Source organism: Sciurus vulgaris (genome assembly GCF_902686455.1).
Source record: "Sciurus vulgaris genome assembly, chromosome: X".
Taxonomy (NCBI): Eukaryota; Metazoa; Chordata; class Mammalia; order Rodentia; family Sciuridae; genus Sciurus; species Sciurus vulgaris.
Window position 1 is genome coordinate 117,980,866 of NC_136471.1, and position 15,599 is coordinate 117,996,464.

Consider the following 15,599-nt stretch of genomic DNA (forward strand, 5'->3'; position numbering starts at 1 on the left):
AGGCCTGCACCACTGCTTCCAGTGAGTTTAAATCATATATGTACAGGCAAAATATTTTTTAAAGGCATTTGAGAGCTAGGGATATAGCTCAGTGGTACAGCACATGCCTAGCATTTGCTAGGCTCTGAGTTTGACCCCTAGCATCTCGAAGCTAAAAAAGCACTTGAGTTACTTTCCAATGTATCATTAGAAGTTCTCATATAAAGGCACATTTTTAAAGCAATTAAAAATTTCTGAGCATACTTCTTATTTTAAATATTTGCACAAAGGCTTAGTTTTAAACAACAGTAACCCAAACATATTGCTTAAAACATGTTAAAAATCTTAGTTCAAACATGGAAGAATTCAGAATTGATAGATAATGGGGTTTTCTATGTTGTTCTGGGAAAACATTTAGGTTATGTTAAGCTATATCCCACAAAGACTTAATTCTCAAACTTTAGTAAGACTTCATGGTATATGCACAAACCTATGGCACACACCTTTAAGAACAGATTGCAACACTGGTTTTCCTTGAAGTGCCCATGTAGCAATTTCTGAACTTCACAGATACAACCAGGAACCCAAAACTACATTGCTGGTGGTGGGGAACTAACAGAAAAAAACTTTTTAAATGAGTGATAAGTGTACCCCTTAAGAGAATAATGTTAAAGACATGTCTTATGGAAATTATAACCAAAGTAAAGAAAAAAGGTTTAAAATTAGTGAACAAATAGAATTTAAGATCTGAGCAAATAATTACTATAGGTTTAACAAGAGAATAACTACAATATAAATTAGATACCAAAATATTATCCTCTGAATTTAAAGTTCAAATAAGTTATCAGCAGGGTACTATGTTCTAAATGTAAAATCTAAATAAAATATAACCTATTTAGGACACAGGCTATCCTTAGAAGACACCTTGGCTTAAGGCAGTAAACAGTCCTCCTCCTAAAATTTCTTAGCACACATTTTCAAAGCTTATTCTAAAAACACAGTTGTGTTATGAAACAGAATAATTTGGCTGCTTAAAAGCAAAACAGGAACTTTCAGTTAGCAAACATGAAGAAAGGGGACATGTTCCACAGATAGTGGACAAAGGCAAATTAAAGTTCATTAGCCTTTCTTAGGATATGTTAAGGAGAATAAGATAATAAAAAGAATTATGAACTACTTTTTAAAAAGTAAACAAGTTAAGGCCCAGTATCAGTGTATGGAAAAATGCAAAAAATACATACAATTGGGCATATTGTACTACTCTAGCATTATCATTTTGAGCCTTTATATAGCAATAAGACCAAGAAAAAGAAATCATCTAGACCTGATGTTTAGACAGCAAGGAACATAAGCTTGACTCTTAAATACATTGATCATCCTAGTTTGTAAGTTACCATACGCCTCCATTCCAGGTTTAGCCAAAATATGACCATGGCTTGACTTCATCATTGGATGCTATTTTTCCAAACCTAGATAATTTTTTCAAAGTTGTATGATATCATCTGGTCCTGTCAATAAAAATGTAAGAGCTTCTCCATGTATGTAAAGATATAAATGGAAAAAAAAACTAGCGTATTTACCAAAATCTTTATTTGCATAATATGAAAATTGTTTTTTTGAGATTAGACTTGTCAGAGGCAATATGCAAAGCACATTAAGGGTTTGAGCGAGTCAGACATTTATGGAAATATTTTCCTGCAGGAATTTGCTTTCTGTAACAGTTCTTAATCAAGGGTAACCCTAGGAGGGAGACAGAGTCAAGTGCTGATTCCTGTACATGTACTTATATCATTTGTTATGTACATCATCTACAGTATGTAGCAGATATTAACAGACTACTTTTAAATTTTTACAAAGCTCTACGGTTTAAAAACACACTGATTAACAAAAAATCAAACATATTATAGTGAATTTAAAGTTTTATATAATGTTTTAATATGATAACAATGCAAAAAAATGAGGATAAAATTCTTTGAGTATTTTTTAGTTGTCAGTGGATTTTTTATTTTATTTATTTATATATGGTGCTGAGTATGGAACCCAGGGCCTCACACATGCCAGGCAAGTGTACCACCAATGAGCCACAACTCCAGCCCCAGGATAAAATTCTTAATAATACTTTAAAAGAAAAATCTTATTCAGATGAATTATTCCTTGGGACAAGTAAACCATAATAATTTCAAAAGATTTGGTTAGAGACTTATGACTTTATTTTTTACATAAAATAAAGATGACAGCTCTCCTTTGTTCCAATAGGAGCCAAGTGCTTTCAAGAAAAAACAAAAAACAAAAAACTGCTCTTCTGTCCTATCTCTCTCTCAATCCCTGTCAGCAGCATGCTAGTCTCAAATGAAACTGGTAGTGGTTTAAAACTGTTTCAGAAGGCCTAGTGGTTCATTAGAGGTCTCACAAAACAGGAGGAAAGCAAACAGGCAGTACCTCTCCATGAACAGAGGGAGGGGAGAAAGAAAGAGAAAGGAAACTGACTGAATCGTTTGTGCTTTCTTCATAAGGTATGTCTTTAGAGTCTCTCAACTTTTATTCATATAATCACACATTTCATATTTTTCCAAGTAATTATTTTGATATAGGCTAGGAAAATAATATGTTTATTCTTTTATTATTCCTCTGATATTCATAATGTAAAGTATTTTACAAAAGGAATGATAAAGGAATACTGCTGGACACATGACCAAATTTATACGCATTTCTTTCTTTTTTTAGAGTGATGCTGGGGATAAAACCCAGGGCCTTGTGCATGCTAGGTGGCTCTACCATTGATCCACACCCACAGTCCATGATATATTTTCATTAAAGTTAATTTAGGGTTGAGAGAGTAGTTCAGTCTCACCAAAATAGTTTCAGTGAACCAAAACACTTTGCCTTAAACATTGCATGAAACTTCTAATAAAACATACCACATCCCTAACAAATGTTTTTATTTATTTATTTATTTATTTATTTATTTTTGCGGTGCTGGGGATTGAACCCAGGGCCTTGTGCTTGCAAGGCAAGCACTCTACAAACTGAGCTATATCCCCAGCCCAACAAATGTTTTTAAATGCTGTAAAACTAGCCAGATTTTTAAGCCATCTCTTACAGGATCAACTATTTTGAAGACTACTAAATAAGACACTATGGCAACCTGGATTTTACTCTGGATTCTTAAATGGTATGGGTCTTATGAATTATGATAGTTTTACCTGACAGATAACATATGACACAGTATCTCCAGCTTTCACCTTCCTGCCTCCTTGAGAATTAATCCAGAGGGCAACATGTACATGAGGAAGGCTTTTCTTATCAGGGTAATCCTGGGGATCCTTTGTCAATGCCTAAAACAGAAAAAGAGGAAAAAATCCAAAATCTTAAAGTAAAACTCTTCTCACACATATATACAATGAACACATCTTTGCTAGAATCACATTAGCCACATAAACATACAAATGAAAGTATGTATAGAACACAGCCACAGAATATTTAAACAGTTCATCCGTCCTCAAGGCTCCTCTTTCCTTCATTTATTAATTAACATAACCAGATGCAACTTTAAAATGAGAAAAATAAGGGGTTAGGGATATAGCTGAGGGGCAGTGTTTGCCTTCCAGGCACCACACCAGGCACTGGGTTCAAACCTCCCCAGCACCAAAAAAAAAAAAAACACCAAAAACTACAAGTTTATGTGATGTGCTGCATAATATTTGAATATAAAAAATCAAGACTCTAAATCCAGTGTTCTATACAGCCTCAGAGTTTCTACTAATGTTCACAATTCTCTCAAATGAATTAACTGATTAGTTGGGACTGATGAATAACAGGTACTCTGACATAATAATCTGTTTTTCAAAGGCTCCTCTGGCCTAAATAAATCCCAAAGGCACCAGAAGTCATTGGATTTCCCTGTCATGTCAACTTAAGCTGTACAGAAGCAGAACAGAAAGCAAGCCCCATGAGAGCAGGAACCATGCTTAAAGCTGTATTCATAATGCTCAGAAAAAGGCATGGTGTGCAGTAGCAGTCAAATACGTGCTGGATGAATTATTTTACCCATTGTGAAATAATTTGCTAAATTAAAGTACTATGAAGTACTACAGGATGAATAAGATGTAGTCCCTGGTATTAAGTCATCACCTATTAGAAAACTTATTTCCCTTCGAATGAACAACCACCCCCACCAAAAAATACAATAAAGCTACATGTGCTTTAAGGAAGATGTGAACAAAGTATTATAGACAGATTTTAGAGAAGATTACATCCAGCTGAGAGCAGAAATCACAGAAGAAAAAGAACTTACGCTGATACTTGCAGAAAAAACAAGATTTTAACAAAAGGTAAAGGAGGCAAGAATATTTCAGGCACAGATCAAAGGGATGGGGAAAAATAATCTATGGGACTAGAACGCAAGGTGCACAAAGGCAAGGAGGGGAACCCTGCGTTTTTAAGGGGTAGGTTTCAACAAACAAGAAGAAAGGTGGGGGAACAATGACCTGCTTAATGGATTTACCTGTTCTCAAAGTGCAGTCTACAGGACCCTGGGGCTCCTGACACCCCTTTAGGAGATCAAGATCAAAACTATTTTCATGACAACACTATTTGTTCTGATATTGCAAAAGCCATGGTGAATACAATTGCTAGTGCCTTATAAACATGAATCAGTGCAGCAGTTATCAAACTGTACTAATAGTCATTATATTCTTCATCACTATGCAGTTTCAAAATGAACATCCTTGATAATGTAGTAAAAATTAATTAATTCTTAAAGCTCTCAATGTATGAGGTACACTCATACATTGCTGGTGGGACTGCAAATTAGTGCAGCCACTCTGGAAAGCAGTGTGGAGATTCCTTAGAAAACTTGGAATGGACCTACCATTTGACCCAGCTATCCCACTCCTTGTCCTATACCCAAAGGACTTAAAATCAGAACACTACAGAGATAACAGCCACATCAATGTTCATAGCGGCTCAATTCACAATAGCCAGACTATGGAACCAACCTAGATGCCCTGCAATTGATGAAAGGATAAAGAAACTGTGGTATATATATACAATGGAATATTACTCAGCTATAAAGAATAATAAAATTATGGCATTTGCAGGCAAATGGATGAAATTGGAGAATATCATGCTAAGTGAGATAAGCCAATCTCAAAAATCCAAAAGAGGAATGATCTCACTGATAAGCGGATGATGACACTTAATGGGGGGTGGGAGTGGGACAAGAATGGAGGAAGGAGGGACTGTATAGAGGGAAAAGAGAGGTGGGAGGGGTGGGGGGAAGGAAAAAAATAATGGAATGAATCAAATATCATTACTCTATGTAAATTTATGAATATGCAAATGGTATGCTGTTACTCCATGTACAAACAGAAACAATATGTATCCCATTTGTTTACAATAAAAATAAATTTAAAAAAAAAAAAGCTCTTAACCCTTGAGTACAAGACTACTATTTTGTGTGATAAAATATAAAGTACACGCAAGGCATATTTAAATAAAGTTGCTCCAGGAAAAACACTTGTGCAATTGTTTGAGTTGCAAGCTAAACTAGCTGCACAGAATACAATTTTTACTTGAAAGAATGGCAAACTATGTGATTCTAACATGGGAATCTAGCAACAGTTTCTCAAATAAGAACTAAATAAGCCTGCTACTTCAAGAAAAGAAAATTTCATAGCAAATATTGTCAGTGATATAATTCAAACTGTGCAAATTAGAATTTTGAAAAACTTGTTTCCACCTCTGTGAACCTGACAGCTTCCCAATATTTAAAGACATTTATGATATAAATACAAATACTTAAAATGGGATATTTGATAGTGTAAAACAAAATATGTCAATTTTGGAAGACATACATAATTCAGGGAATCATCATTTAACAAATGACCATTCCATAATGTCATGCATGGGCAAAATAGTCAAAATACAACACAAACCAGATTTTAATTGAGAGTATAAGCCATTCTTGGATGTGCTTTCAAATAACATTTAAGAAAATACCATCTATAGAGTTTTAGTGTAGGATTAAAAAGAACATACAACTATCAGAAAAAAATTTACCAAAACATTACTCCTTTTTCTAAGTATTTATATAAAACTGAATTTTATTCCTATACTTCAACCCAAACCGCACATCATAACAGACTGGATTTAGAAGCAGGTATAAAAATCCAGACATCTTGTACTAAGTGAGACATTAAAGATTTGCAAAATTACAAAATGATGGCACTCCTCTATTTTTCTTTGTTTTGGAATATATAGTTATTTTTCATGAAAAAATATTATTTTGTAATCACATAATGGATTTATGTTATTTTAAAATATATTAATACTTTTTAATTTGTAACACAATATAAGCAAAAACCACATGAGCAAAAACTCTTGGAGTTTTCAATTATTAAGAGTGTATAGGTGTCCTGAGACCATGAAATTTGAGAACTACTGTGGTAGAAAAAAGTTGGTCCTCACACATGGTAACACATACTGAAGTTACACACACTTTCTAAATCCTATCATCAGTATAGCAGAGTACCTAGGAAACTCTCCAAGTATCTGAATCTCCTCCAACTTGAATAATGTTAACTTTTGACCAATGTGGATGGTCAATACTGTAGAGAACTTTAAATTGATATAACTCTACTTAAGAGAACCATTATTGGGCTGGGGTTGTGGCTCAGTGGTAGAGTGCTTGCCTAGCACAAGTGAGGCATTGGGTTTGATCCTCAGCACCACATAAAAATAAACAAAATAAAGGTATTGTGTCCACCTACAACTAAAAAATATACTAAAAAAAACAAAGCCATTATCTTCTTTAATGAGCTATTCTTTAGTACAATGATAAGAAATCCAGATTTTCAACTGATTTTATTAGACTGAGGCTATTTGAGGATTTTACAAGCTACATTTAGAAGACTTGATTTTAAAAAGGTTTCATGGTGGTTTAGGTTCTCGTTAGCCAGGGCTATAAAAATCAGCTATGAAGTGTTTGGTGTTACTTTATGAGATATATTTAAGCTAAGACTGAAATAATTGAGAAAAATCATGTATACTGTTTTTCAGTAGCTTCTGGCAATAAGAGCTAAAATCTCTTTACCTAAGCCTCCACCCTAATCATCCACCTGCTATTTTCAAGTCCTACTAACATCATCTAAAAACAAACAACAATAATAATAATAAAATAAAAGCATCTTGTCATGATACCATCTACAACCAGTCATATAATCTTTTCCATTCTATTTCCTTTGGAAAGCAGTAAAACATAGAAACTGAATTGCTCACAAGTTTTAAATAATTCAAGCAATCAGAAGTATGTTAAGGATTATCAGAAGGACACATCACCTTTGACATATGAATAGCCTACTGTAAATAGACACAGAACCGTAAGTATGATATAGATAGTCCTTTCATAAGGATTTACTGTATTTATATCAACACTACAGAAATTCTTTAAATACCTTTCAGAGAACATTAGGATCTTGAAAACATGGATTGTGCTTTCCTTACTTAACTTTATATTCCAGAATCTAGCCCTGCACATGTAAGAGGTAGTCCCTGTTTGCTGAATAATTTAAAAAGCAAATGACTTCTTTCAAAGCTCACTAAGTAACCATTATTTGCCAGCAACTATCCTATGTAATATGGAGACTATAAATATAGTAAGTCAGTGTCAGTTCTGCCACTGAGAAATGCATGCATATCCCCTAATGCATATGCACTAAGTGTTAGCTGATTAATAATAATATGCTACTGTAAGATGACAATTATTGAAGCTGAGTGATAGATTTATGGGGATTCATACTATTTCTCTCGATTTGTGTAAGTTTGGATCTTTTAACAATAAACACTTAAAATAATAAAATGATATAGACTATGGATCAGAACCTGAAGATATGCACTATAATGAGAAGATGACAGTGTGGGCCCACTACCCTAGAAGAAGTGTGCTTGGTTATTTTGTCAACAATACAGTCATGCCAGGTACAGTAGCACAGGCCTGTAATCCCAGTGGCACAGGAGGCTGAGGCAGGAGGATTGCAGCTTCAAAGCCAGCCTCAGCAAAAGCAAGGCGCTAAGCAACTCAGTAAGACCCTGTCTCTAAATGCAATACAAAATAGGGCTGGGGATGTGGCTCAGTGGTTGAATGCCCCTGAGTTCAATCCCTGGTACCAAAAAATATATGATGATGATGATGATGATGATGATGATGATGATGATGATGATAACATGCTTGTACTGAACTTTCTAAACTCATCCCTGGAATCCCCTGGGATAGGAAGGTATAAAGAATCAGGAATACAATATGCAGAATAGATTTAAGAATTGACTATAAGAAGACTAAAGTCATTATATTTACTTATGCAAATTTTTTAGAAAGAAATAAAGCAATAACTCAAAGAAAACCACTTTTTAGATAACACAAGTGATTCCATGCCAATATATAGACACTGCATCACTTAAGGGAATGAGCTAATGTCAAGGCAAATGTTGAAGGGCATGAATGTCTTCTTCTATGACATTAAAGACACGAAGACAAGTTGTGAGAAACAAAAAAACTTACCTAAGAATAAATACAAATTTTAAGTATATACCCAGAAAATATTCATTCTAAGAGTCAAAGAAATACAAATTAAATCCAACTGTGAAATTTTCTCATTATCATTTTTTCATTATCTTATTATCAACTGGTATTACATATTCACAAAGCAAGTTTGCAAGAGTCATACAGATATTTATATCTTTGGACAAAAAATTTTTATTTCAAGGAACCTAAGATATAAATGTAACTTATCCAAAAGCAAAAGGGTAAGTCAACAAAAATATTCAGCAGTTATATACAATAGAAAATATAATCAGCAAACAAAAATTGTAAATATGAATCAGCCAAATAGATGATCAATAAGCATATTGATTATGATTTTAAAGTAATATGGAAATGTAGAAAAATATTTCTGTTAAGTAAAAATAGGTTTCTAAACAATATATATTGTAACTGATGCCATGTAAAAGTGTTAGGAAATATGCAAAAATGACAAGCATTACTTTAGCATAGGGGTATTATGAATGAGTTTTCATTCTAAAAATTCCATTTAATGTCATCATTAGATTCTTTTTCATTAAAAATTTTTTTGTATGAGCTTTGACAAAGAAATCTATTACAAAATGGGTAAAGTGGTATTTGCAAATTAGCTTCTGAATATGTAAGGTACTCTTTTCAAATGGAAAAAAATCTATTAGTCTAACATATTGCTTATTACACAGCACTTTAGAAATCAAGATTTTGTTTTTCAAATTAGGTAAGAAAAATATTTTTAACAAGACTATCCATAAAGTGCAACTTATAGGTTTTTTATTTAAAAAAAAAACAAATATTTTGAATGTACAGAAAGTGTTACCACCATCTGAATTCTAAATAACTGTCCCCAAAACTCTTCTGAATACACTACCTCTAGGGATCACCACCTGTGAAATTACATGTATATGTACGCATGCAAGCACCAAGTTCACATGCCCATGCCACAAACAGCTATTATTTGGAAGGATTATGAAGAAGAAAGTGTTTGCAAGTGCCTGAAACATAACCTGTATCACTCCACAGGATCTATGGAAACCAGGCGTCCAAGACTTAAAGTAAGAAATCTGGAAGGCCTCTGTGGAAGACAAGGCAGTATCTGTGGCTGGAAGAGGTAGGCTAATGCTCAATCTGCAAGATAGTTGTTAAGCAGCTTGCACCACTAGCTAGAATTTATTTAAATTGCAAGGATGAGGTGGTTCTTCAACTATCTGAAGGAGGAGAAAAACACATGACAGCAGCTGGGCTCAGCAATAAATGCTACATTTACCTTGTTAATTTCAAACTGGCTCACTGGGACACTGCCATTTAGCACATTTTCTCCAATTTCTATTAACCTCTTCTGAATATTTTCTACTATAGTGTCCCGGTTTTGATCAGAAAGAATCTGGCCAATGACAAAGCTGCAAAAAAAGGAGATATTGATTTTTTTAAATATCATACTTTATTATTTAAAGAGAGAAAAGGAAGACAGATGACATTAGATTAATGTGTAGATAAGAGCTACGCTAACAGCTAATATGAGGGTTAATGTCCAAAAGGCAGTTACTCTGTTTCTTCATACTAACTGTACCAAAGATTTACCAACCTTGGAAGGTCAGGTTTGCCTTTTGACATATAGAACATTCATTTATGTGGTAGCTGATGCTTCATACAAAATACAATGGAGAAAAATATGTGTTCCATATATTTTTATGCAATTATAAAATTCATAAGCAGTTATAGTCTACCCATAAGTTGAAATTTTAGAAGATAATTATTTCACTTTCCTCATAAAGCACTAAGATACTACCACTGGTATCATCAAGATATCTCCATCTGAGATGACCAGTATCTAGATGAGTAGGAATATAAAGCTCTTTCTTCAGCTTCCTTATAAATTGGTCAGTATTCTCCAACCTTACATTATTCCTCAAAAACTTCATGTTATTCTACCAAATCCAAAGGAAAAGGAAAAAGAAAAAGGAGTAAGACAGCCAATATTTTACCCATTTCTGAGAAAATGCAGAGTGAGAGTTTGACAGCTGCATTATAATTTGTCAGAAAAAGCACCCTGACAAAAACATTTGTATAGCTTTAATTACTAATACATTTCTAACTCAGAGAAATTTACTTCTATTATGATGCATCTTTTCTTAGAAAACACAAAGCTAAAGAAAACACTCTAATCGACAGTCTATACAAAGTAGTTTCATCTTCGGGTACATTTGGGGGCAATGAAGCATTTCAAACTACATTTCATAAAAAGCTAACGGTGACCTATACTCAGATGATCAACTTTGCCTAATCAAGAGCAGTTTTGCAGAAACAACAATTGCTCAATCTCCCAACTTCAAAGCAGGAGAACACTGGAAAGTAAGTTTAAAAAATGCTGGTATTTAGCAAAAATTCAAATCTAGCTTTAAAGAAAAAATTCTTTTTAGAATTATCCAATTCACAAAATAGGAGTATCTGAAAGTTGGTATATAAAGTACCTTAAATTCATTTTTTAAATAGGTGTTTTATACATTAATGTGACCCTAAAAAAAATCATACACACAGGTCTCACTATCACAATCCTCATTCCTGGGTGCAAAGCAAATGAGTCAGTTATGACATTTATTATTCCTGAGGCACACACAATATTTGAGAACTATCTCTTAAAATAATCCAAGATTAAAACAACTCTTTTACACACAAATGATATGACAGTAACAAAGTCTCACTGTGGCCCACTTTGAATACCAGAATACTTTAAGCCATGAAATTGGGGAAATTTTAGCAATTATGTTCCTAAACAGGCTCCAGGAAGATCCAGGAGTACAAAACAAAGTAATTCCTAAATAGGAAAATTAAAACAAAACAAACCAACATCTATGAATTCATTTCTGTAAGGATCCAAGTGTGAAAGTTTACCCTAACCATGAGTTAAAACTCATGAGACAGCATCTTACAGCAAGCATTTCTTACCTAGCAAATTTGGCTTTTTCTAACTTTCAATCTAATTGTAAAATTCTCCTTCAAATAAGTATGAACTTTTAATATGAAATATTAGTACAAATGAAGTTATATCCTTATGCTTAGCAGACTTTTAGGCATTCTCTAGATCAACATCTGAATTTTTAAAAGACAAACAACAAAAGCAAAACTGAAAGCTGAACTCACTTTCCAGTGTCTTTAGCAAGATCACACCAATCTCTTCTAACTATATCTAAACCCTTCAGCTCCTGTTTGGTAACATAATTTCCATCTGATGTTGGTTCAACAACCAGAGCGGCATATTTCTTTTTCTTCAGCAGTAGCAGAGACTTGAAAACACCATCAATGTCTATTTCAAGCAGTTTGTACAATTTATTCACTTCACTTTTTACCTGTGAAAATTTTAAACATTAATGTTAGCTTTTCAACTAACAAGAGATAGGATGAGCATTCTTCAGTTTCCCGAGAATTAATCTAAGCAAAACTTGGAGTCATATAAGATGAGAATGCATTTATTCAGCTTAAATGTGTGGTATTATATTGGGTACATGCAAAGGTACTGAAAAACAAAGGACAAAAACTGATTTAAAAAAAATAAAGACAAGCCAGGTGCAGTGGCACATGCCTGTAATCCCAGTGGCTAGGGAGGCTGAGGCAGGAGCATCACGAGTTCAAAGACAGCAAGGCACTAAGCAACTCAGTGAGACCCTGTCTCTAAATAAAATACAAAATAGGGCTGGGGATGTGACTCAGTGATTGAGTACCCCTGAGTTCAATCCCCAATACCCAAAATAAATAAATAAAGACAATAATGTATCATCCTACTCAAATAAAGGATAGTACTGGCTGGACGAGCTCAGGAAATATATGTAAATTATGGAAAATTATGAGTCTTCTGTGAATCAAACAGATTAATACATTTGTACTTTCCTTCAAACTACTCAGTTAATAAGCAACTAAAATAATTCGATAAGTAGATATGTGGGCATAAATAGTAAAACTTTGTTAAAACAATGCCTAAGATGTCCCTTAATTCCTTAAATATAAGCAAATAACTACATGCTGAACAAATAAATGAAGTTTCTTCTCCTTCCAACACCCTCAAGACATAGACCATTACCCCTAGGGAAAAACTGAAGCTTTGTGAGGCCCAGTAGGAAGGAGTGTAATATGCCAGACCTGCTCTCAAGTGAAGAGTAAAATTCAAATTCCACACTTTCCAGGAGGGAAAAATCAGAAGTTGGTAGTTTATTATCTTCATTTTTAGCTTATTGGGACAATACTTAACATAGCAAGTGTTCAAGAAACACTCACCTTGTTTCCCAACTTAAATACTTCTTCCAGATTGGTGCTATTGGTGTTTATCATAATTGAATCTGTATCTCCATAAATAACTTCAAGATTCATCTAATGAAAAGTCAAAATTATAAAAATTAACAACAAAAACAGTGACTATTATACACAATGAAACTAAAACTTTTCCATACTACAGAAATGACAGGTCCCACTGTCAAAGTTTATAATTTTTACCTGTATTGTCAGGGCAGGTGATTGAATACTAAGTCTCTACATATCTACAAACTGGAAAGGTGAACACTACAACATTAAGAAAACCTCTCAAATTTTCTTAAAACAGAATGGAAAAGAACTGTGTCTAGTTTTAATTGAAACAAAATATGGAATTTAATCATGAGAAGGAGAACAAGAGGCTAGGAAACAAGGTCTATATTTATCCACTATACCACATGCTTAGTGGTCACAGCAATTTAAGGAGCAGAAACATAATGGATTTTTAAAATTCTGGGGCACAAATCCATATTAAATTCTTAACAGTTTCAAACAGTATTTAGTAGAATACGAACAGTGCCAAAAAAATCAATCATAACAAACAACACTGGAGAACATACAGTATAAAGGCCTGGAAATAAACTCTAATTAGCACTGTTACTAATTTGCTTGAAATGCTCACATATAGGCTTCAAGCAGGGGCTAGATCATATCAGTGTTGGTACAAGAAAAAAGCTATAATCCATTAGGAGGGATTATAAATGTAAACTAGGCATCCTAAGAAGCAATTTCCAGTAATGTTTGGGTTACAATTTTCCTCGAATACAAAAACGTCACCAGGTATGATATTTAAGAGTTGTTACATAATGAAAATGCTCAGCATTACCTTCTGTACCATCTCTTTTGTATGCATCAAAATCTAAATGAAACAAAAAATCAGAATTAATATATTACACAAATACGAAGACTCTAAATATAAACACAAATAGACAGGAAACTCCATGATTTGCCATTTCCATGTATCTTTAAAGCTCTTGAAGATTTCTTAACAACAACCCTCAAAGCAATAATATCAACATAATTAAAAATGTTTGCCTCTCTGCTGATTCTTAACCGGATATATACAAGCAGATATATTTCTATAGCTCTACACATCTTTAATAAGCATATAATAAAAATTTTCCTTTATAATAAAGCAAAAAGGACAAACTTTCATTACTGTTATTTAAATAGACCTGCATAGTTTCAAAAAAGCCACAGTATGTATATGTGTATCTGCACTAGATTTAAAATTCTTCTCTAGACTAAATTCCTTGAAGGCAGAGAATAGATCTCCACTGTATTGCCTGGAACTAGCACAGTGCCCAGTAAAAAGGCAGGGATCAATAGTCAATTAATGAAGACGAAAATATGGATAATAACTAGATTATGTGGGGCCAGATCAGAAGCAACACATATCACAGAGTGAGGATTCAGAGAGAGAGGGAGAGAGACAGCAAGCTTTTCAAACGTAGGTGCCAGATACTGTGCTGGGAACACCTTGTGTATTTTCTCATTTCCTTCTCCAAAATCCCCAAGAAGTAGCTACTATTGATTAATACTCCAATTTGCTGGATACCAAAAACAAAGTATCTAGTTTGTCCCAGTAATGGCAGAACAAGGATACAAACTGAGGCACTTTGGTTCCAGAGCAGGGGCCTCAATCACTCCATTCTACTACCTATCACCACCCATCTTTCAAAATATCTGCCTAAACCCTAAGTCAGTTTTCCAGTGGGCCAGGTAAAGATTTATGCTTCTTTCTCCTAACACAATAGTCCGCCTCATCAACTAAGCTCAAACATCATGGGACTGTTTCCATCTCTCCTGTCCTCCATACTATGAAACTCCGTAAATCTTGTCTTTGAAGCATCCTTTCCATCTACTATTTTCCACTTTTATTATCCACTCATCTTTCTTATTATCTCCCAATTTTGTTCAAATGTTCCTTCAGTTCACAGAGAAGGAAGTCCTTCCCTGCCCTGGAAGCGGTAGGTAGTAGTGAATTTCTTTTAAGCTAAGCTAGTGGTTTTAATGTTGGTTGTACAGTAGAATCACTTGGGTATCTTTAAAAAAAAAAAAAAAAACAATACCTGGCCCAGCTGTAGTTTTTGAAAAGCTCCCAAGGTGACTCTTATGTTGCAAGCTAAGTCAAGGACTACTGGCCTAAGATAAACATGATAATTCAATTCTGGAAACAACGATCTGTTTAGGCATGTGCATGTGACAACACAATCCTAAACTATCAAATGTAAGGAAAATTCTTGTAGGAATATTTCATGAAACTTCCTGACCAGAAGTGAGAAGAAAAACTGAACTGCCTTTTAGAAAAGGTAGCTTGGAGCAGTAGAAACCATCACTGTAACCACAAGGGGACATGTTTGAAAGTATAAGCTAACATACTGAGAAAGGAGGGCCACAAGGTGGAAACACCTAACTCCATGGCCATGTTGTTATAACTGAAAGTTAACTTGCTGACACTTCTAAAGCAATATTCTACTTGGCCTTAGATCTCATTGACTTATCCTGAATCACTATCAGTCTCCTTAATGTTTTCAATGCCCATGTGATCAAGCCAAGCTCTGCAATGGCACCCAAATCCCTGATCCACCTGTACAGCCCATTATTCCCTTACATGAAACCTCTTGCCAGGCAGGACAAACTCCCTAGTCCTCCAACACTTACCAATGTCATTTTTTCATGGCTTTGCTCATAAAGCATGATCCCTACCTAGATTTCTTGCCCAGTCCTCTTCCTGTGATTCCAT

At 34.2% G+C, this 15,599-nt stretch overlaps 1 protein-coding gene across 1 annotated transcript in view; it reads right to left on the minus strand.

Annotated features, from left to right (window-relative positions):
* Positions 1-15,599, minus strand: part of POLA1 (DNA polymerase alpha 1, catalytic subunit) — a 288,381-nt gene that overhangs the window by 161,790 nt on the left and 110,992 nt on the right. The window contains exons 27-31 of the mRNA XM_079122812.1: positions 13,680-13,712; positions 12,821-12,913; positions 11,693-11,898; positions 9,819-9,951; positions 3,183-3,314 (exon numbers count right to left, since the gene is read on the minus strand). Of these exons, the coding sequence (XP_078978938.1) occupies positions 3,183-3,314; positions 9,819-9,951; positions 11,693-11,898; positions 12,821-12,913; positions 13,680-13,712 (597 nt within the window). The remainder of the gene's footprint in view (positions 1-3,182; positions 3,315-9,818; positions 9,952-11,692; positions 11,899-12,820; positions 12,914-13,679; positions 13,713-15,599) is intronic.